At 60.5% G+C, this 20,620-nt stretch overlaps 1 protein-coding gene across 5 annotated transcripts; it reads right to left on the bottom strand.

The window, feature by feature from the left end:
• Positions 1 to 844: 844 nt before the first annotated feature.
• Positions 845 to 20,293, bottom strand: LMTK3 (lemur tyrosine kinase 3). Of its 5 annotated transcripts, none has more exons than XM_073226493.1 (16): positions 20,222 to 20,293; positions 18,011 to 18,123; positions 16,991 to 17,124; positions 16,605 to 16,755; positions 16,125 to 16,201; positions 15,540 to 15,658; positions 13,084 to 13,171; positions 12,613 to 12,761; positions 12,192 to 12,276; positions 11,999 to 12,120; positions 11,699 to 11,848; positions 8,742 to 11,263; positions 5,656 to 6,071; positions 4,310 to 4,445; positions 4,013 to 4,150; positions 845 to 1,060 (listed from the first exon to the last, which is right to left on the bottom strand). In XM_073226493.1, exons 2-16 carry the CDS (start codon positions 18,084 to 18,086, stop codon positions 1,044 to 1,046), a joined length of 4,380 nt encoding a protein of 1,459 aa, XP_073082594.1. In that variant the 5' UTR covers positions 18,087 to 18,123; positions 20,222 to 20,293; the 3' UTR covers positions 845 to 1,043. The 5 variants fall into 5 exon arrangements, with proteins under 5 accessions (XP_073082594.1, XP_036861882.2, XP_073082597.1 ...); XM_037005987.2 differs by lacking the exon at positions 20,222 to 20,293 and adding an exon at positions 20,063 to 20,154; XM_073226496.1 differs by lacking the exon at positions 20,222 to 20,293 and adding an exon at positions 20,063 to 20,111 and having other exon boundaries at positions 18,011 to 18,086.
• Positions 20,294 to 20,620: the final 327 nt, after the last annotated feature.

Below are 20,620 nucleotides of genomic sequence, written 5' to 3'. Positions count from 1 at the left end.
GCCGGTGAAATGGAGCTAAAGCGACAAAATCAAAGAGACAAGAATGTCAGGGAGGTAGGTGTCACATGGAGAAACAGGTAAAGTGAGGCACAGCCATGGTGGGCAGGCAGTCCCTCACCAAGGCACAGATAGATGGTGCTGGTCTGAGGAGGGGTGTGGGGTGCTATGATCCAGTGTGGGGACAGGCAGGTCAGTTCTGAGGCCCCTCTCCCCAGTCCTGGTCCTGGGACGGCTTCTGGCCACCACAGGCCGCCTTGTGGAAGCATGGCCCTGGCCATATCCTGCCACATCCCCTAGCCCTCGCTGGCCCCTTGTCACCTCTTGAACTGCCAACTGAGGCTGCAGCCGAAGTCAATGATGCCAACTCCAGACAGGGTAGCAATGCAAAAAAACAGAGGAGCCGGGGTCATGGCACTGTGTTTCCGCTTTCCTAAGCCTCAATGTCCCCATCTGACAAGTGGGGTGGTGAGGCTGGCAGCTTCTCGAGTGCAGCCCTGCTCCCTGCATCCTCCCTGCTCTGCCCCCCAAAACACACGCAGGCCCCTCATTCCTCCAAAAAGTTGTTTTTGTCTTTTTTAAATAATGTGAAAATGCCACGCGAAGGTTTGAACCAGAGGCCCCTCCAGGGGCTGGGCTGGAGCAGGGAAGGAGAGACGCAAGATGGGGGGGTCTGGGTCCCCAAAGCCTGCAGCCCTGTCTGGGGGCTGGGAGTAGGTGAGGAGGGGCCTCCGCTGTGCCGAGGGGCTCCAGGCCCGAAAGAGTTCAGTTCAGTTCAAGAAAGGCGGCTCTCCAGGGAGTGGGGAGGGGCTTCTGGCCTCATTTGGCACCAAGAGGGTCAGGGGGGTCAGAGGAGCCGTCTGGGAGACTGGGGGGCGGGGGGCCAGGGCCTCCCATTTGGCACATGGTGGGGGAGGGGGAGGGCCCAGCCTCGGGGGCCTCCCCAGAGGCGGCATCTGTGGTGGTGGCAGTGGCTCCGTCATCCACAGAGGATTCTACTCGCAACCCCTCTTCTGGGGGTATAGGAGGGGTGGGTCTTCGGGGAGTCAGTTCTCCACGGGGCCTGGGGACAGAGGGAGTGGAGAGAGAAATGGAATTACAGGGTAGACAGGCACACGGCTTCTGGATGTGAAAGCAAAGCCCTCGTGGAGGCCCACAAAGCCTCACACGATCTGCTCTGTCCCTTTCCTGTTCTCATCAGTCCTGCCTCCCACCACTCACTCTGCTCCACCCACACTGGCCTCCTCACAGTTCCTCCTAATGCTAATCACAGTCCTACCCCAGGGCCTTTGCACTGGCTGTGCCCACTGCCATTTCCTTAGCATCTCCGATGTAATTCGGGCCCTGCCACAGTGCCCCCTCCTCAGAGGCCTTCCTGGCCCTTCTCAGTCAAGCAGTTGCCCCTTCACCTTCCCTAGCCCTTGCCACCCAGTAATTCTGTATCATTGCACTGTGGTTATTTTCCTTCCCAGTGTTCCTCTGGGATAATCCCAGTCATTGGTGGAGAGCTAGCTTCCTGTTCCACTGGCCCCTCTAGAACGGAAGCTTGGGGAGGAGCAGATTGTGTTTGGTCACTGTTGTGTCCCCAGCATCCAGCACCGGGCCTGGCACAGAATGCCATCCCACCAAACTTTCCCAGGACCCCTCCTCTTCCAGGAAGGAAAGCCCCTCACCATTCCACCGATTCAGAAAACCAAGGCCCGCGGGGAGGAGGATCTCGCTGAGGGCCACACGCAGGTGACTCTCCACCCCACCCTTCTTACCGGAAGGGCCTGGGCCCAGTCACCGCTCTCCCTCCCTGTCCATGAGCCTCATTTCCCTCTCCATAAATGGGGAGCATGACCGTCACATCCTTCTTAAGGGGGTGGAGAGACTTGGGGATACTCGACACCCAGCAAGCATTTGTTACTTGGGTAGAGCCACACCAAGTACAGGGGTTTGAGGAAGAAGGGGGCTCTGCCTGGCTCCTGTGAACATGCTCAGCAGCTCCCAGCCCAGCTGCTGCAGCAGGAGTATCTGCCCACTGAGTGAAGGGGATTTGGGGCTTTGCACGCTTGAGCCCTCCCTGTCCTCTCCTGGTGATTAAAGGCAAAGTCATCTTCCCTGGCTTGTCCTGCCAGCCTCAGCCTGACTCACCAGTTGGCTGGTATCCCCACGCCCTGGGACTCATCCCACCTTGTCCTCCTGGAGGCCTCAGAGAAGGTCTCTGGGAGGAAGTGATATTTGGGGTGAAGCCAGAGGATGTAGTCAAGTAAGAGTCAGCTCTCAGCCCCGTGTCTCTGCCTGTCCTCACCTCTCCCCATCTCTGCACCCTCACTCGGGACTCCTCTCCAGCCTCCCAGCCTCCAGTAGGCTCCCACATGGCCCTAGAGGGGTCTTCCTTCACCAAGGGCTGGCACTGCTCCTTCCCTGCTCACAGCCTGCCCGTGGCTCCCTAACACCCCCACGACAAAGTGGCTGCCCCTCAGCCCACCTCAAGCCCTGCATGGTCCACGCTGCCTCCCCACCTGCCACCCTTCTGTTCCGTGAACTGGCCAAGTTCTCTCCTGCCTCAGGCCCTGTGTGCAAGCTGTTCCACCTGCTGGCACACTGTCCCCTTCCCCTTCACCTAGTTAACGACAACCAACCCTTCAAGTCTCTGATTAGATGGCACTTCTACCAGGGAGACAAAGCCCTTCCCTCTTGTCACCTGCTTTCCCAGCAACCCTGGGTTTGCAGTTTCCCATCTACTGGAGGGCTGTGGGGTCAGCGTCTGTGGGGGATGCAGAGCAGGGCTCACTAATACTGCTCAGCATGGAATCCCCCATGAGCAGCACAGCGCCTGCACGCAGCCGAGGCTCAATAAACATTTACTTAAGGGCAGTAACAGCTCCCAAGTAGAGACCACTGATACATGACCAGCGTCCCTGCTGCGTGCACGGGATTAAACCATTTAATCCCTCAGGAATCTTGTGCGGTAGAGCCTCTTATTATCCCCATTCTACAGGTGAGGAAACTGAGGCTCAGAGAGGGAAGGTGACCTGCTCTAGGCCACACAGTTGAGAAGGGTCAGGGCCAACATCTGGACTCAGGCACGATGTGGAGTAACAAGAATAGGACCATCTGCACGTCCTACCTTCCCAGCTCTGTCCTCTGGGGACAAACCCTGCAACCAGGCGTGTTCTCTGGAGCAGCAGCAGGGGGCAGCAGGCAGTCCCAGGCTCTGATCTTCCTAGCCCAGGCCTGCCAGGAGAGACCTGGCTTACCCTCCCCTCTGTGACAGTGACCTTAGCTTTGGATCGTCAGAAACTAAGGGTGGTATGACCATCTCCCAAGGTGGTGGGTGAGGCTTAGCGATGAGGTGTATGTGAAACACAGGAAGCGAGCCTAACAGGTGTGTATAACTGCAGACAGCTGGGACTGGGGCCAGGCGGCAGCGTTTTAATCCTGGCTCCTCATTCCTCTCTGTGCTTCTGTCTTCTCTTTTATAAAATGGGGGTGAGACTAGAATCCACCCCTGAATCCTAGCGAGGATGAGATGAGTTCAGATGAGGCAAAATAATGTAGGGTCTATGTAAGAGCTTTCTGTTAGTAATAGTACCAGTGTCGTTGTTATTATTACTATGGGACTCTGGCCATTCTCTCTGCTCTGGTTCATACAAGCAGCTCTGACCACATGGTTTCTTCTCTCCTTATTTGCCTCTGATTAACCTCCGCAAACGGAGACGGGATCAGGATGTGGCAAGTGGCAGGCGGGAGCCAGGACAAAGATAGGCAAGATTCCAAAAGGATCCTCACAGAAAGGGAAACTGAGGTTCGGGCAGGGGACGTGCGGCTCAGGCCTATCCACACCGCCTGGTCTGAACTGGGCAGTCTCACTGGTAAGCAGCGAGTGCGGACACAAAGGGGGTCTTGAAAAAACTTGAGAGAGGCAGGGAAACTCAGAGATGGGGACAGGAGGAAGTGGAGAGACAGATGGGGACCCAGACAGGCAGAGGTGGGGACAGGGCCGTGGGTCTGGTCTGCAGCACTGTACCTGCGGGCCGGGTGTCGGGGGCCCGGGCGGGGGGCCCCGGGGTCTCCAGCGCAGGCGAGACGGAGAAGCGGGAGAAGCACAGGGGGGGGCCTGGCGGGGGGAGGAGGGGGAAATCCTCCGCCCACTCGAAACTGCCTCCTGCGGGGAGGGGGAAGAGAGAAAGAAGCGGACGCAGCCGGACCTTCAGACCCCTCTGCGGACGCCCGCTTCAGCTCCGGCGAACCTACCCCGTCTCCTCCCAAGGCCCCGCCCAAGACCTGCCCCCAACTCTTGCTCCGCCTCCCGCCCGGCACTCACCAAAGCCGCTGTCGTTGCTGGGAAACCCATCTCCGGGGGTGGCGGGGTGGGGAAGCGTCGTTGGCGCTGGGGGCGTTGGGGGGTCCGTGTCCCCCTCGGAGGGGCCCTGGACGCTCAGTTCGTTGGTTGGCGTCTCCTGTGAAGGCAGATTAGGGGAGGGGGCGAACTGTCACAGCCTAACCACCGCATTCCCAACGAGCATTCTCTTGTTTCAGCGACCCAGGCGCCAGCCCGCTAACACTTCTTGGGCTTCCGGCATCCCAGTTTACAACCGCCCGCTCTGGAGAGGTAGCTGGAGCCCCTAATCTGCCTCGGAAGCTTCAAATCCTCAACCCGGCCCGAGGCTCCGCCCTTGGCTGCGGAGCCCCGCCCATATCTAACCCCGCCCTACTTCCAAGGTAGCCCCTAACCCAATATTATCTCAAGTCCTTTCCCGTCTCTATGGCCCCTAACTACCTCCGAGATTTCGGCCGCAGGCGTCCAAGTTCAGGCTCTAGAACCACCTGCTCCTGTGGCCCTCTAAACCCCCATCCTATCCTGTTTACCTCCCGACCCTCTCCCGAGAGCCTAAGGCCCGCCCTCTGAAGCTGTTCCGCTCCAGCCTTCCAGGCCCCACCCCCTTGTCTCAGCGACCCAGGCCCTAGCTCGCTACCTCATTCCTCCTCTCAGTACCTCTGCCTCGTATGCCCCGCCCCAGGCCCACCTACACGCGGCCCCAGTCCACAGGCCCCTCTCCGCTCCCCTACCTTTTCTCTTCAACACTGGCCTCCCAGCCCTCGTTACTCTTAACACACGCCTCAACCCATCTAAGCCCCGCGCCAGTCCATTAGCTAAGTCCATGGCTGAATCCACCCCTGCACTTTAGTATCCTAACCTCACAAGCCTGTCCAGGACCCGCCCGAGTGGATAAAACCCACTCCATTCCGAGTCTGCCCCAGCCTCTACCACCACTAGCGCGCTGGTCAACAAACCCCATCCTAATCCCGCGAGGCCACGCCCCAACCACCATCCAGGCCACGCCCAAATCCCAACCCAAGCCTCTCCGGGCTCCTTGACCAGGTGTCCCCATTTCAGATGGACCCTTTCTCGCTCTCCAGGTCTCTCCCTCGCCCTCCAGCACCGCCCCCATCGCAGGCCTCGCCCCACCCTTACTGCGACCCCATCCCCACCCTCCCGGCCCGCCCCCTCCCCAGAGCCCGCCCTACACGCAGGGCCTTTTCCCGACCTCTAAGTCCCGCCCTCTTCCCCGGCCAGCCTCTCCCAGCCCCGCCCACCAGAAGGCTCCGCCCCCACGCCCGGCGCGGCCTTCCTCCAGGCCCCGCCTCCGGGACCCGCGTGCCCCGCACCTGGTCGAAGAGGTAGACGGTCACGTCCCCGTGGAAGGAGACCATCTTGCGCTTCCTCTCCAGTTCGCTGTCCTCTGGCTCGTCGGCCGCGCGCGGAGACTTGAGCAGCCCCCGCAGCGGGCGGGCCGCGTCCGTGTCGGCGCTGCTCACCACGACGGGCACAGGGACTGCCCGCGCCCTCCCGGGACCCTGATGCCCCGCCGCCGCGCCCACCGCCGCCGCCTCCTCGTCCTCCTCCTCGTCCTCGTCCTCGTCCTCCCCGTCCTCCTCCGCCGACCCCGGCGCCCCCGCCCCGCCGGCCTCCCCGCCAGCCGCCCCGGCGTCCGCGCCCTCCCACGGGGGCCGCCGGGGGCCCGGCCCCGGGAACGGCGTAAGCGTGAGCGGCGGCAGCGCCAGCGAGAGCCGCGAGAGCTTGGCTGCGAGAGGAGAGACCCAGTGAGCCCCTGCTCCTGGGGAAACTGAGGCATGCCCTCCCGCGGAGCTGCGTGTCCTCAAGGTGAGCTCAGGCACGGTCTGGGCCTCAGTTTCCCCCCGTGTGAAACGAAGGGCTGCACTGGGGCCTTTCTCCACGCACCTTCCCCCTACTCCAGGGCTTAACCCTCCCCATGGCTCGCCAGCACCCACCGCACAAAACCCCAACTTCTCCCCATGGCCCAAGTGCCCTGGTCCTGCTGACCTCTCCAGGCTCTGTCCCCACCACATTCTGGCTTGACATCCATCCAGCCATATGGACCACCTCCCTAATCCTTCCACCTACGAGCTTTTACATAGACTGTTCCCTCTGCCAGCACTTCCTTTTCTAGCTCCAGTGGTATTCATCCACCAGCTCTGTCCGGGCTTTGAAAGGCCTCAGAGATCTCCCAGGAGGTCAGGCCAGGTCACCAGTTTGCACCAAGCACCTCTCCTCCCAAGCGGATTACCTCAGTATATAACTGTATTTCTGTGGCGGTATGATGAATGTTTGCCTTGCCACAGAAGAGACCGAGCTGGGCTCATTCTGGCTGCAACCCCAAGCCCCAAGCACATGGAAGTACTCAGTCAATATTTGTGGGATTAATGGATGAATGTTCCCTGCTATGTGATGTTGACCAAGGTACTTCTCTTCTCTGGCCCTTGATCACCAGACAAATTGGGGTGTCTAGCCATTTCCAGGCCCTTTCCCTGCCCTAACACTCCTTCTCTCAGCCACTAGTAGGAAGGATTCCAGGCCCCTGTTAGAGGAAACCTGGCTTCGAAACCCAAGCCTATCCTGTTCACTTGCTGTGTGTCTCTGGGCAGGCAGATCCACCTCTCTGAGTCTCTGTTTCCTCATTGGTAATTGGTCAGGGGCCATTCATTCTTCCACTAGTGCATAAGTGAACTGGGTGCCAGGCTCTCGTGGGGTGGAGGGTTGAGGGGCAGTAATGATGGGAAATGACAGGAGGGGCAGGGCAGGGCAGGGAGAAAGATGGCTATAGACTGGGTCACTCTCCTCCCCTCATTCACTCTACTCCAGTTTCACTGGCCTTTTGCAATTCCCTGAACATACCAAGTTAGTGCCCATCTCAGTGTCCTCTACCTGAATCACCCTTCCCCCAGATGTCCACCTGGCTCACTTCCTTCATATCTTCTTAAAAGTCACCTCCTCCTTGAGGCCTTCCCTGGCCATCCATCTCAGGGTGATGGAATGGGAGGAGGGTGGTGTATACAGGGAGCTATAAGAGGCTGTGGGTACCCAAAGGAAGAATAGGGTGACAGCCATTAGAAATCAGGAAGGCTTCCCAGGGAAATTTGAGTGGGGTCTTAAAGGATGAGTAGGAGTTCACTGAGTTAAAAACAAAACAGTATTCTCATCCTCTTCTCCCCCAGCAACACCAACTCCCACCCATCCTAGATCCTCAGGCATATTAGCTGCTCATCCCGACACTCAAGCTGCCAGCAGTCCTGACACAGCTGGTTGTAAACTCCCCACAACAGCCTCAAGAAAGTGGTAGTGTTCTAATACCATAGGCTTTGAGGAAGGAAAGTTCTGTGCCCTGCCCCTTCCTGACCTTTCCCTCCTGAGCTGCAATAAGCAGAGATGATAAATATTTCCTTCAAGTGTGGCTATGAGGTTGCCAATATAAAATAAAGCCTGGTCATTTATAACCTTCGTACCAGTATTGAAGGAAATCAGGTCTCCGGATGATTGCTGTGGAGCCATAGTCCCCTTTTCCACAACTAAACAGGGGCCGTTTATCTTTACTGTCCATTTATCTTCTCTTAAATTGTCCCCTCTGTGACAAAACACTTCCTGTGTTTCTACCAAAATTCAGTTTCCATAAAAGGCATTTCTATGTCTCTCAGGTTACTAATACCAGAGTGGGGGTGGGGGGAGGTGGGCCAGGTTGGGGGACAGGGTCTGAGGCTCCATGGGTCCCAGCCTCTGGCAGTTAAGGGCCTGGCACACAGGACACGTGGCACACTGGATAGACACCCCAGCTTGCTGGAAAGTTTAAACCAGAGATCATACGCTGGCAGCCCAGCCCACAGATAGGCTTCGTTTGAATTGATTTCAACCATGAAAACACTCAGAGCTTTGGTTCAAAAGGGAAAGGCAGCAGATTTGGCAACACTGGGTGGGCATTCCTGAATGGAGCTGAGAAGTGGCTGCATTTTCTCCCAATTCCCACCCGGCCTCTCCAGCCTGACTCATTCATTCCTCAATACTGCCTGGCTCCCATCTGAGTTTGAGAACCCTAAGTGAATTGCCATAATAGAAACTAATAAAAAAGCAGGTGCTTACAAGTGCCAGGCACTCGGCTAAAGGCTTCGGAAGTCCTAACTGATTGAAAGCTGATTAGGTGCTATCCTAGGCATCCTTATTTGGCAGATGGGGAAACCAAGCCACGGAGACATAAGGTCATTTGTCCAAGGTCACAGAGCTAAGGAGGGGCAGAACCAGGTATTGAGGCCAGGCTGTGAGGCTCCAGGGTCTGCACTGGACACCACCAGCCTGACCTGTCTGCAACCCAGGAGCCAGAGACTCTCAGCTGCACTATATAGGTCTTGGGAGCAGCCAGCCTGGGCCCCCAACCAAGTTCCCACGCTCCCAGCAGCCTCCTCACCTTTGATCTGCTCGCTGTTCCCCTGAGGGGGTCCCAAGTCCAAGAACAGTCGTGGCATCTCGGGGCCCTTCCTCTCGGGCTTGGGGGGGTCCCCGTCTCCGCTGGGTGCCGTGTCTCCGCCGGCCCTGCTGTCTGGGACCCCGGGCTCTCCCTCGGGGACCACCTCCGGCCTGGCTCTCTGGGGCGCTGGCTCCAGCCTCCTCGGCTGTGCTTCCAGTGGCGGAGGTGGCTGTGGCCTCGTGCTGTCTACCCATCCGGCCTTTGCGTCCACGCCGCTTCCGAGGCCGCCGCCGGGTGCCATCCCCGTGCCCACTGGGGCTCGGCCCCCACTCCCGAGGTCCAGCCTCCCAACCTCGGGGGCTCTCAGCGCCCCCCCAGTCTCGGGGACTCTCCTCTCGGTCCCGGGTTCCAGCACCCCGCTCCTGAGGACTGGGCCAGTGGGGCCAGGGGCTATCTCCCCGCCGTTCTGTGGCAAGGCCACCGCGCCGGGTGTGGGGGCTCTCTCCAACGAGGTCTCTGGGGCTGGCTCCCCGATCATGGGGGCTGGACCCCCACTCTCGGGCATCTTCTCCCAGGGCCCTGGGGCTCTCCAAGGCCCAGTCTCTGGCAGCCTCTCCGTGTTCCTGGGGAGTCTCAGGCCCCCATTCTCTGACACCTTCCCCTCGATCTTTGGGGGTGTCAGCCCCCCATTCACCAGCACTTTCTCTTCTCTCTCTGGGGACCTCAGCTCCCCATTCTCCAACACTTCCTCCTCCCTCCTTGGCGGTGTCAGCTCCCCATTCTCCAGCACTTTCTCTTCTCTCTCTGGGGATCCTGGGCCCCCATTCTCCACCACCTTCTCCTCGATGCCCGGGACTCTCTGTCCCCCGTTCTCCAACACTGTCACCCCATTCACGGGGAGGCTCTGGTCCTCGCTCGGGCCTGGGGCTCTCTTCCCGCTGCCCAGGACTGCGGGGTCCCTGCCCGGGCCGGGGGCTTTCTCTCTGTTCCTGGGGCTTCTCCCCGCCTTCCTGGGCCCCATCTCGCGGGGCGGGGCGCCCTTCTCCCCCAGGAGGTTCCTTGTCACGTCCTCCCGCAGGGACATCATTAGTTGCTCGGTGCTCACTTGAACTACGAAGGTCGGTTTCTCCCTGGTCTCCAGGAGCGGGAGGGGACCCGGGTCTGGGGGTGGCCGGGGCGCTCCCGGGTCGGGGGGCTCGGGGGGAGCCCGCGGTCGAGGGACCCCTTCCTCCTCGGCTGCCCCCCCGCCTGGGAAAGCTCCCTCGGGGGAAAAAGGGGTCTCTGTCTCGTACCCGCTGTCCGCCGGCTTGGGGCCCGGAGATGACAGGCCTGAGCCGGGACTGGCCACAGCTGAGGGGGGGTCGGGGGACACGGCCGGGTCCGCGGGAACCCGGGGAGGTGGCGGCGGGGGGGGGGGAGCGGGAGGTGGCCCCCGCCCGGGGTACTGAGGCGCCGCCGCCCCCATGAGGGGGTCCAGAAACTCGGGGGGGGCCGGGATGGGGGGTGCCAGGGGCAGGTCTGCCAGGGAGCCCCTCTCTGCCCGCAGGGATGAGTCGTCCTCTGGGGGATGGGGGCAGCCAAGAGCAGGGTGGCCGCCCCAGCCAGCAACAGCGTCTCCCCGCTCTAGGGGCAGGCAGGAGCAGGGCCCCTCTCGGCTGCACAGGGGACAGGGGAGGGGACCCCGGCGGCTGGGGCCGCCGCCAAGGCTGCTGCTGCCCTCCCCTGGGGAGCTGCCGTCCTCCTCCTCCTCCTCCTCTCCGGCCCACGGGCCGGCCCCCCGCTCCCGCAGCACCTCGGCAGGGTCTCCCGCCAGGGTCTCCCCAGCGCCCCGGCCCTCGGGGTCCCAGCCACTCAGCAGGAAGCTGCCGGACGCTGAGGACTGGGCGGGGAAGGGCCGGGCCGCAGGGAAAAGGGGAGAGGCCCAGGTCTCGGACACCAGCTGGGGGACCTCGGAGGGGGCCTGGGAGGCCTGGGGGGCAGGCACTCCCGGGTCCAGGGGGTCCCAGTCGTTGGGGAAGAGGGGCTCGGGGGGGGAGCCGTGCTCCTCCAGGCGGATGTAGTACTCGCTGCTCACTGAGGGGCTCCGGGCGCTGATGACCGGCAGCACGCTGGGCGTGGACAGCGCCTCGTAGAAAGGGTTGGAGGGGTTGGCATGGGGCGCCGGGGGCGCGGATGCTGGCTGCCAGGGGGGTGCCCCCCCGCCCCGGCCGGCTCCCCGCCGCGCCTTCTCCCATAGGCACTCAAGGTTGAGGCCGCGGCTGCTCTCAGTGACCGTGAGCACGTCGTCGGGGTCAGCCCCGGGGAAGCCGTCCAGGAGGGGGAACGGCGAGGACAGGGTCCCCGGGCGGGGCGCACTGTGCTGCGGGGGCCAAGGCCAGGGGAAGGGCCCGTCTCGGGGTGGGGGCGGGGGCGGCGGAGGCCTCGGGGGCCGCTCAGAGAGCAGGTAGGTGAGCTGCAGCTGGAGGTCAGAGGCGGAGGGGCGCTGGGCGGGTGGCCGCCAGCAGGACTGCAGGATGTCGTACCTGGGGGAGAGAGGAGGCAAGTGTCAGTGGGCAGAGTCCCAGTGAGGGGAGGTCACTGGGGGAAGACCCAGGGAGAGGGGGCCAGGGACCTGGTGGGAAGGGGACAGAGACCCCGAGAGAGAGGGGCAGGGACCCAGGAGAGGGGACGGCAAGGCAGACGTGAGGAAGTGATGGTCAAGGCGGCCTTGCTATTTAGCTCTGGAACCAGAGAAGGAAGCAGCAGGGGTCTTTCAGGGTTGAAGAAACTGGAGTTCAAATAGCAGCTGTTTCCCGCCTCCAAGGAGCAGGTGCTGCTGGATGGGTAGGGATGCTCTCCTCTGCTTTAGCGGCCATAGTAAGAGGTGAGATTGCGGTGGTGTGTAAAAGGACGGGGGATTCTGGGGCCATCCTGGGGGCAGGAGGAAGGTCAGGGCCTCGGGTCAGGCCCCTCCTCACCAGTAGTCTGCATAGGGCAGCTTGAGCCTCGGCCGGGCCAGTTTGACGTGCTGTTGGCGGACTACGAAGGCGAGAACCTCCTCGTCTGACAGGTGGCGGTACGGCTGTGCCCCAAACTCAAACAGCTCCCACAGGGTCACCCCCAAAGACCTGTGGGAGGCAGAGCGCGGAGAGAGGTCGGAGCCCATCCTGACCCTCGGAGGGCCTCCCCTCCGGGCCCATCTACCCTCCGCAGAGCCTCGGGTCCCCCCACTTTCCTTGCCCTCCCTCCTCGGCCCCCGCCCCTGCGCGGCCCCGCACCAGATGTTGCTCTCGCGGCTCTGGTCCACCACCATGAAGGTCCCGTGCAACTCCCCGAGGAGCTCGGGTGCCGCCCAGCGCAGCGGGATCCACAAGCGCTCGGGGGTCAGGTAGTAGTCCTCCTAGGGGGTGCCGGAGGGTCAGGCCGGTCGGGGCACCCGGCACCCCCGCCCCGATGGAGGGCAGCCCCCACCTTGTAGTTGCTGTGGGCGAGCCCGTAGTCGCCGATGCGCACGGTGAGGTCGGAGGTCAGTAGGCAGTTGCGCAGGGCAAGGTCGCTGGGACCCGGTAAGGGGGCGAGGTGATGGGGGCGGCCTGGGGCAGCCTGCCCCCGCCCCCACGCCTAGACTCCACCCACTCTCCAGACTCCTCCCATCAGCCCCGCCCATCTCCTAACTCCTCCCTCTCCTCTGGCGACCCTTCTTCTTTCCCACCCACCACCCTCCTGAGTTTTTCCCTCCTGCGTGTCTACCACTCATGCCTTCTTCCCTTCCTGAACCCTTTCGCTATGGCCTCACCTCACACCCCCATAGCCTCGCCTCCTGGTCCTGAGTAGCCCCCCCCCCCCACACACACACACGTCTCCCCAGGCCCTAGGGCTCCCCGGCTTGCACCTGTGCACGTAGTTGTGTGAGTGGAGATGTGCCAGCCCGCGGGCGATCTCCAGGCCCATCCTCTGCAGGGTCCGCAGATCTCGAGGGGGCAGCTCAGGAGACAGGCCTTCTGGGGGCCGCTGGGCCCGGAGGTAACGCTTCAGGTCCCCCTGGAAGGGAGGGTAGGGAGGGGTCAGCACCGCCATCTCCCCCAGGCACCCACACACCCAGCCAGTGGGCGGGTGGATGGGGCCACCTCTGCACGCAGTGGGTAGCCTCTCTAGGCCTCGGCTGCCCCTGCTGCTTACAGGGGTATCACTGACCCTACCTCACATGCTAGGTCAGTGCCCACCACCTGCGGAGTGAGAGCTTATCTACCGTAAGTGCATGTCACACAGCTGCTGCTGCGATGACATTACTGCCAAAGATTTACGGGCCCCTGGCGCCACCCCACCCAGCTCCCGGGTCTGCCCTCTCCCCACAGACCCTCACCAGTTGACAGAACTCCATGATCAGCAGGAAGGGCAGTGTCTCCACACAGACGCCCAGGCACTGGAGGACATTGGGGTGCTGCAGGCTCCTTGGGGGTGGGGGGCAGGGTCAGGAAACAGCCCCTTCCATCCTGCCCCAGACCCGCACCTGCCCTGGGCTCTCAGCAAAACCAAACTGCTGTTTGGACCTCTCTGGTCTCCCCACCTCCAGTCTCCCCACTACATACACACCCACACCCACCCACAACCACACACACTCATCTATCCCCACGTCCCCACCTCAGGACTGCTCCACTGTCCCCCAGTTCCCTGACCACAGCCCCAGGGGCCTCCCCAGCCTTTCCTCCTGCCCCTCACCCTTCCCAGCCCTCCTCCCCACAGCCTCCCCCTGCCCTCCTGGTTTCCCTCCTTTTCCTCACACTGTGGGTTAGTCAGGCGCCGGGGCCTTGAATCCTGACCCCACCTGTCCACGTGTGTAACCTCAGAGGAGTCACTGCACTCTCCCTGCCTTAGCTTTCCGCAACCGGAAAATGGGGATGTCATAATGAGGCCCTCAGACAGTCGTGGAAAAGAATGAAATGAGATCAGAGGAGTGGGCACAGTGGGAAGTCCTTGCTATGACCTGTTGCTTTCATTTTAACATTTCGACACTGACCTTTGCATCACCCTGCATTTTGTCTGCATTTCTCTGCCTCATCACCTTTGCAGCTGCTGTTCCCTCTGCCTGGAACACATTCCCTCAGTGCTTTGTGTGTCTGATTCCTCCTGCCTCCCCCGACCAGGAGCCCATCCAAAGCTCCCCTGTCTCTATCACACACTGCCTTATTTCCTCATGGCACTTGTCAGTCTCTGATATTTTCTTTGAAAAGATGGCAGATGTAGAAGGAAGCTTGGATTCAATGCACACCTACTAATCTGAGCCCAGGCTGGGCCACCTCTGTTATCAAATGCTCCCAACATCCCTGCCAGGCAGGAAGATGTTTCCCATTTGATCCAGAGGAAAGGGAGGCTCAGAGAGATGAAGTGACTAGCCCAGAGCCACATAGCTGGTAAGGGTGGCAGAACTGGGATCCGATCTCAGGTCTCTGGCTCACTCAGCAAATGTCTACGGAGGGCTGATGGCACTTGTGTTTATGCCAAAAGACAGTAGAGCCCTGTGCTCTCCAACAGAGCTTTCTGTGAAGGTGGAAATGTTCTAGATCTGTGCTAACACGGGAGCCACCAGCCATAGGTGGCTACTGAGCACTTGAAATGCAGTGAGGGTAGCCAAGGACCTTAATTTTTCACTTGATTTCATTTTGGTTAACATAATTTAAATAGCCCTATGTGGCTAGTGGTTGCCACCATGGGTCTAGGGGGTGATAGGCAAATAGATAAGTAAACAGCTGGGATAATCACAAACTAGGATGTGTGTTGTGTCCACGTGGAGGGGAAGGCCTTTCTGAGCTGAGCCTGAGGTGGGAAGGAAGCCCGTCATCTGAAGCTGGGGGAGGTGTGAGCCAACAGTGATTTTCTAGATAGAGGGAATAGCCAGGACAGGGTCCTGAGGCAGGGAAGGGTCACCTGGGGGGGATCAGTGAGGAGGCCAGGGAGGCTGAGGTGAGGGGCCAGGGGCAGGAAGGGAACAGGGTCAGGCTGCACAGGGCCTGTGGGCTGTACAAAGGAGGGAACTTCGTCCTGCAGGCAACAGGGAGCCATGGGAGGTTTTAGAGCAAAGGAGTAATAAAGTCCAATGTCTGTATCTGTCAAGATAACCCCTACTGTTACCCCTGTCTGTTAAGGGGTCTCTGTGTGAACACCCTTTCCGTGACAGGGCACTTACTACCTCACATGACATTTCTGTAGCAAATGCTGGTCTAGTCCTTTTCTAGAAGCCCTCAGAGTGGAAGGAGGCCAAGTGGAGGGACAGAGTTTGGCCTTCCCAGTCCTCACAGCCCAGCAGGGGTGGGGAACGAAGTGACAAAGGCCCTCAGTGGCCATTTGGAGTGCCTGCTCAGGGCCCTGGCCACGATTCTGATCGTACCTTTCCTCACCCACAAGCAGGGGTCTGAGGAAGGGAACCCCCGTGATACACTCAGTGCTTAACACAGAGTCACCTTCAGTCCTCTCAGCTGCCTTTTGTAGGAGGATGCTCAGGCTCTCTGGACTCACTTTCCAGGAGAAGATACTGAGGTTCAGAGTGGAGAGGGGTGGGCCTCTATTCAGCTTCCCTTTGTGGCCCCCTCACCCTCATCATATTCCACTCACTTCAAATCCCTGGCTCTGTCCCCAGAAAGAGCCCAAGGCTGGGAGAGACATTCTCTCAACCAAGTCACACAGTCTGGAAGAGATAGTAGATCCAGGACTGGAACCCAGGTTTGACCCCACACTGTATTTCTCCCAAATGTTATCTCCATGAGGCGCAGACTTGGATACTTGGGCCTCCAAGGCCCACGTCCCCCGAGAAGGCCCCAGTACCTGTACGGCTGGGCTTCTGAGATGAACTTGCGCTGCTCCAGGGGCCCTGCGCTGGCTCGGAGCTCCTTCACCACCACCTGGGCTGGGGTGTAGTCGGAGAAAATCTCTCCCAGGATCACCTGGTCAAGGGGGACCCAGGAGTCAGGGTCTGCAGTTTCCCCAGCCCCGACCCCAGGACCACCTCCACCCCACCCACAGCTCCAACTGCCCCTTCTTTCCAGCCTCTCCCTTCACAGCCCGCCACCCCTGGTCCCCACCAGAGCAGGCACGGGGTGAGAGACTCACGGGCCCGGAGTCCGGCGGGTGCAGGGACAGATGGAAGGATGGACAGATGGACGCGTGGAGAGCCAGGTGGCGAGGCGGAGTGGTCAATGGAGTGAGGAGGGAGGTGCTGACCGACACATGTGGTGTTGGGGTGGGTGGGAGTGGGTGAGAGGTGACAGAGGTGAGGGCAATGGGCGGGCTGAGGGGGGTAGTAGGGAGGTGGGGCTGATGAGAAGTGGTGGGAGCAGGGGAGATGGACAGAGAACAGGAGCGCAGCCCTGGATTGCACAGCCCCCCGCCTCCCACCCCCAGACCCCTCACCTTTCCAAACCAGCCACTCCCAATCTCTTGCAGGTAGCTCAGGTGCTGACGGCTGAGGCCCAGGGGTGTGGTCATGTCTGGGGAGGAAGGGGGAAGGCCCTTGAGCCTCTTTCCCCTCCCAAGTGCCACCAACCAGCCCCAACTCGGTGGGGACTGAAGTCAATCTCTTTTCACTGGCTGCCCCAAGTCCCATGATGTGACTTCATTGGCTGCCTCTGAAATCGAGGTCTAGGTTGACCTCACCATTGATCCCCCCACAAAAGTCCCCAAATCTGGTTTTGGGTTGAGGGTGGTTTCCCCCAAGCTCTCTGACTCCCTGAGGTGGCTTCTGAGATTCCAAAGCTCCCATCCTGGCCTTTCCTTTTGGCTCCTGGGGCTCAGCTCCCTGGCCCCTGACGGAAGACGCTCAGGCCTTCCACCCTGTCCTGAGGGACCATGGGACTAGGACCCTGGGATCCCAGTCAGGGTGCAGAGCAGTACCTGCGTGTGAAGGCTGTGGGGCGGGCATGGGCAGGGGGACCTCTGCCAGCGGGAGAATGTAGACATCAGGCAGCGACTGCGAGGAGGAGGTCTCCTCAGCCGGGGGAGTGTACTCCCCAGAGCAATCCTCCCCTTCTGGGTTCTCAAACTCCTGGCCGGGAGGGAGGGCAGAAGGGCGGAGACAGGCCATCACCCTTCTCGCCAGCATGTCTTCCCGTCTTTCTCACAACTGTCCCCCACTCCCCATCCCGAGGCCCCAGATCTTGCCATAACTTTAGGCCCCAAGGTGCTCTCAGACTTACTGCCCCTACCCCCCACAAACCAGCTAGGGGAAAAGGCCTTGCTGGAGGCTTCCTCCCCACTTTGAGTGTCCACGTGCACCTTACCTTGAAGCCGACATCTCCCCGTTTGCAGCAAAGACAGGTGAGGAGGAGGAAGATGAAGGCCAGCAGGCCAGAGCAGGATATGAGGACCACGGCATAGGGAGGAGCCAGAGGGGCCCGGCCCAAGGCGAACCCATCTGTGGGCACAGGGCTGGGCTGGGGTCCTAGCTTCAAGCCTCTGGGCCCCTGGACTCCATGCCCCTCCCATCCTGGCCAGTCTTGACTACAGCTCCCATGATGCTCTGCAACCAGGGGCCCTTGGCAGAGGAGCCGGATGGCCCAGGGCATTGTGGGAGTTATAGTTTGGGGCCTTCTCAGGTGGTTGGGTTGGGGGTGGGGTCCCTCTTCTCTCTCCAAGCTGGGACCACCCCCCTCATCACTTTACCCCAGGCTTGAATGGATTCCAGTGAGGACTGAGGGAAGAAAGAGTAATAGTGGAGCTCCGAGCTCTCAGAATTAAAAATATGCTCCCACTTACAGCCTCCTTAGCCCGTATTTGGGGAGGAGGATGAGCCCCCAGCTGCAGGCTGGGAGAAGATTCTTGCCCTGGGCTGGAACCCCCTAGCTAAGGCGCTGAGGCCTGTCTCTCTCAGGGACACTTGGGGCACACACGTCCTCCGTCCGCAGCCCAGGCCCCTGAGAAGGGAACTCCGCAGCCTTGGGTCTCCCCCAAAGCCGGAGACAGCCTCCTATGCTGTTCCCCTTAGAAACAGTACGCCTCCCCTCTGCCCCCACTTCTCCCGGAGGCCCTGTCCTTCCCCGCTCCCTGGGCACACCTGCACACACACATGCGTGCACACACACACGCACGCTGCCCAAACGGGCCCCCTCCCCACCCAGCCCCCAGCCTTCCTCCCACAGGCCCTGCTGGCAGAGGCACCGTCCCCGCGGCCCCCCAGGCCCTGGCTCGGCTGCGGGAAGACGCGCACACAGGTGACAGAGCCGGAGCCCAGCAGACAGACCCAGGGGAAGGCCGGGTGGGGGTGGGAGCCGCTGGACAGCCGGATGGCCCGACAGACTCACCGGGGTGGGCTGGGGACGCCAGGCAGCCGGAGGCGGAGACGGCCGCGAGGAGGATGAGGGCGCCAGGGACAGGCATCTTGTCGAGGATGGAAGGGAGGTGGAGGTGGTGGCGACTGGGGAGGAGGGGGGGGCGGGCCCTCAGCCCCCAGCCATGAGGACCCGCGCGACCCTGGCCTCCCCCCAGCCCAGGAGAGGGGCAGGAGAGGCAGGACAGGGGGAGGGAGGGGCTGCTTACTGGCTCAGGTACCCCCCTCCCCCTCTCTGAAGGGACAGACAGATGAAGGGATGGAGAGGCGGACACAGGAGAGGAGCTGGGGAGCCGGGGTTGCTCGGGTGGGGGGGGGAAGGGTAGGATGGGGGGGGGAGAGTGAGGGCCCCGCCCCCAAGGGCAGCCGGGATTGGGGGAGCAGAGAGCCTGTCAGAGGAAGGGTGGGAGGAGGGAGGATGGAGGGAGGATGGAGCGTAGTCATGGCAACTGGCTCCCCAGTAGCATTGGCTGCCAGGAGGGAGGGGAGGAGGAGGGACAGACAGGGACCAGCAGACCCTTGAGAGGGTGCAGGGCCCACGGTGCCTGGCCGGGACACTGCTGCGATACACCACCATGAACACGTGTGCTCCACGCCAAGATGCAGATGTCAGGCAGGCACACGCAGCCCACACATGGCAGACACACCTCGCAGAGACCCTCACAGACAAGCACATCACATACAAAGGTGGACAGCCATCGGCAGACGGGGACACGTACACGTCATACACAAAGACGCAGGGATGACGGGCTGCACTGAGAACACACAGGCAGGCCGGCCCCCAGCACAGATGCACCCAGCCACGCAGGAACAGCAAAGCATCACAAAGACCCACACATGCCACAGACAAAGATCCACGCGGACACCACAGTGACATGCCATGGCACACAGTCATGAACACACATTCCACAGACAAACTGGCAACAAAGAACGCCCACAGACACGAGCATCACACACACAGATACACACAGACATGCACTTCACACAAATACAAACACATCACTTTTGCAGTCACATAGACACACATGACACACTAACACAGACACACATATCACATGTATGAATATACACAGACACAGCAGATACAAGAGGGACATACACATCACATGCACAGATACACACACAACACACACATATATACAGAGGTACATAAAAGATACACGGACATACGTCGCATACACAGATGCACATGGACAGGCAAAACTTGTACATGAATACAGACACACACATAACACACTCAAAGAACCACACACACATGCAAAGCTACACAAATACACATAAATACATCACACTGGATACATATCACATACAAATATACCCACACATTGTACATACAGAAACACACAGAGACACAACACAGGCACACACATTAAATACATAGACACAGATACACATATCACATACCTAAACACACCTGGACACACACATCACAAACACACACACATTTCATTACATAGACACACCACCCACTGTTGTCACACATCACATACTTAAATACACATGGGTGCCCATGACACATCCCAAGGTGCAGGCACGCACTACACATACAGAGACACACAGATGCGCACATCGCAAATACCCACATTTCCTGTGAGGTTACAGAGCCATTACACAGCCATTACACCTGCCTCACACAATATACATAATCATAGTTTATTGTATTTATTTATTCTATGAGCATTTACTCTCCACCAGGCATTGTTCTCTGCACTTTACACATATTACCTCTTACTCCTCAGAACAGCCCTCTGAGGCAAGTATTTTTATCATCCGCATCGTACAGATGTGGAAACTGAGGCATAGAGAGGCGGCCACCTGCCCGAAGGAACACAGCCAGGAAGTGGCAGAGTGGGGACTGGAGCTCGGTCCGTCAGGGACACAGACAAAACAGACAAGGACGCACACATCACGTGCCAGGCTGCCGCGTCTCGGGTCACCGCCCCCACCTCACAGCACCCGAGCTGCAGACACACCGGAAGCGCCCTCTCCCACCCTGCGCGCGGACGTCCCCGTCGTCCCCGAGCACCTGCGAGGCGTCCCTCCCGATGCGGCTGGGCCGGCGCTGCGCATCCCACACGCAGCCTCACAAGCAACGCGGAGGCGACCCAGACACCCCCAACCCGCCCCCAGCGCGGGCCCAAGTCCCCCAGGGTCCAGATCGCGCGGGCGGGCCTGCACGGCGCACCTGGGACGGGCGGCTCACAGACCCGCAGCGCATCGCCCTGTTCATCGGGAGCCCAGGGCGGGGGTAGGGGGCTGCTTCTTGGGGGTCTCTTGGAGAAACTGAGGCAGGTTCCTCACGCGAGGAGGGGTTGGAGGGGAGTGCCGAGACCACGGCTGCAGGGTGGACTGACTGTTATTCAAGTAGAGAGATCGGAACTGGGGTCTGGGGGTGAGCAAAACACAATTAGCTGTCCCTGTAACTGAAGGGCACGAACCTGGCGGCAGCAGAGGCTTATGGGAAATGTAGTCCCGGCCCTGAGACTGGTGGGAAATGTAGTTCTAGTTCATCCAGAAGCGAGGCTCAGGTTAATCACCTTACCGGGAGGAAGCAGCCGCTGGGTAAAGGTAGAGGGGTTGCAGG

This window comes from Manis javanica, chromosome 17, assembly GCF_040802235.1.
Source record: "Manis javanica isolate MJ-LG chromosome 17, MJ_LKY, whole genome shotgun sequence".
NCBI classification, from domain to species: domain Eukaryota; kingdom Metazoa; phylum Chordata; class Mammalia; order Pholidota; family Manidae; genus Manis; species Manis javanica.
The sequence above is the reverse complement of the archived record's forward strand: the minus strand, read 5'-3'. Positions and strand labels throughout refer to the sequence as shown.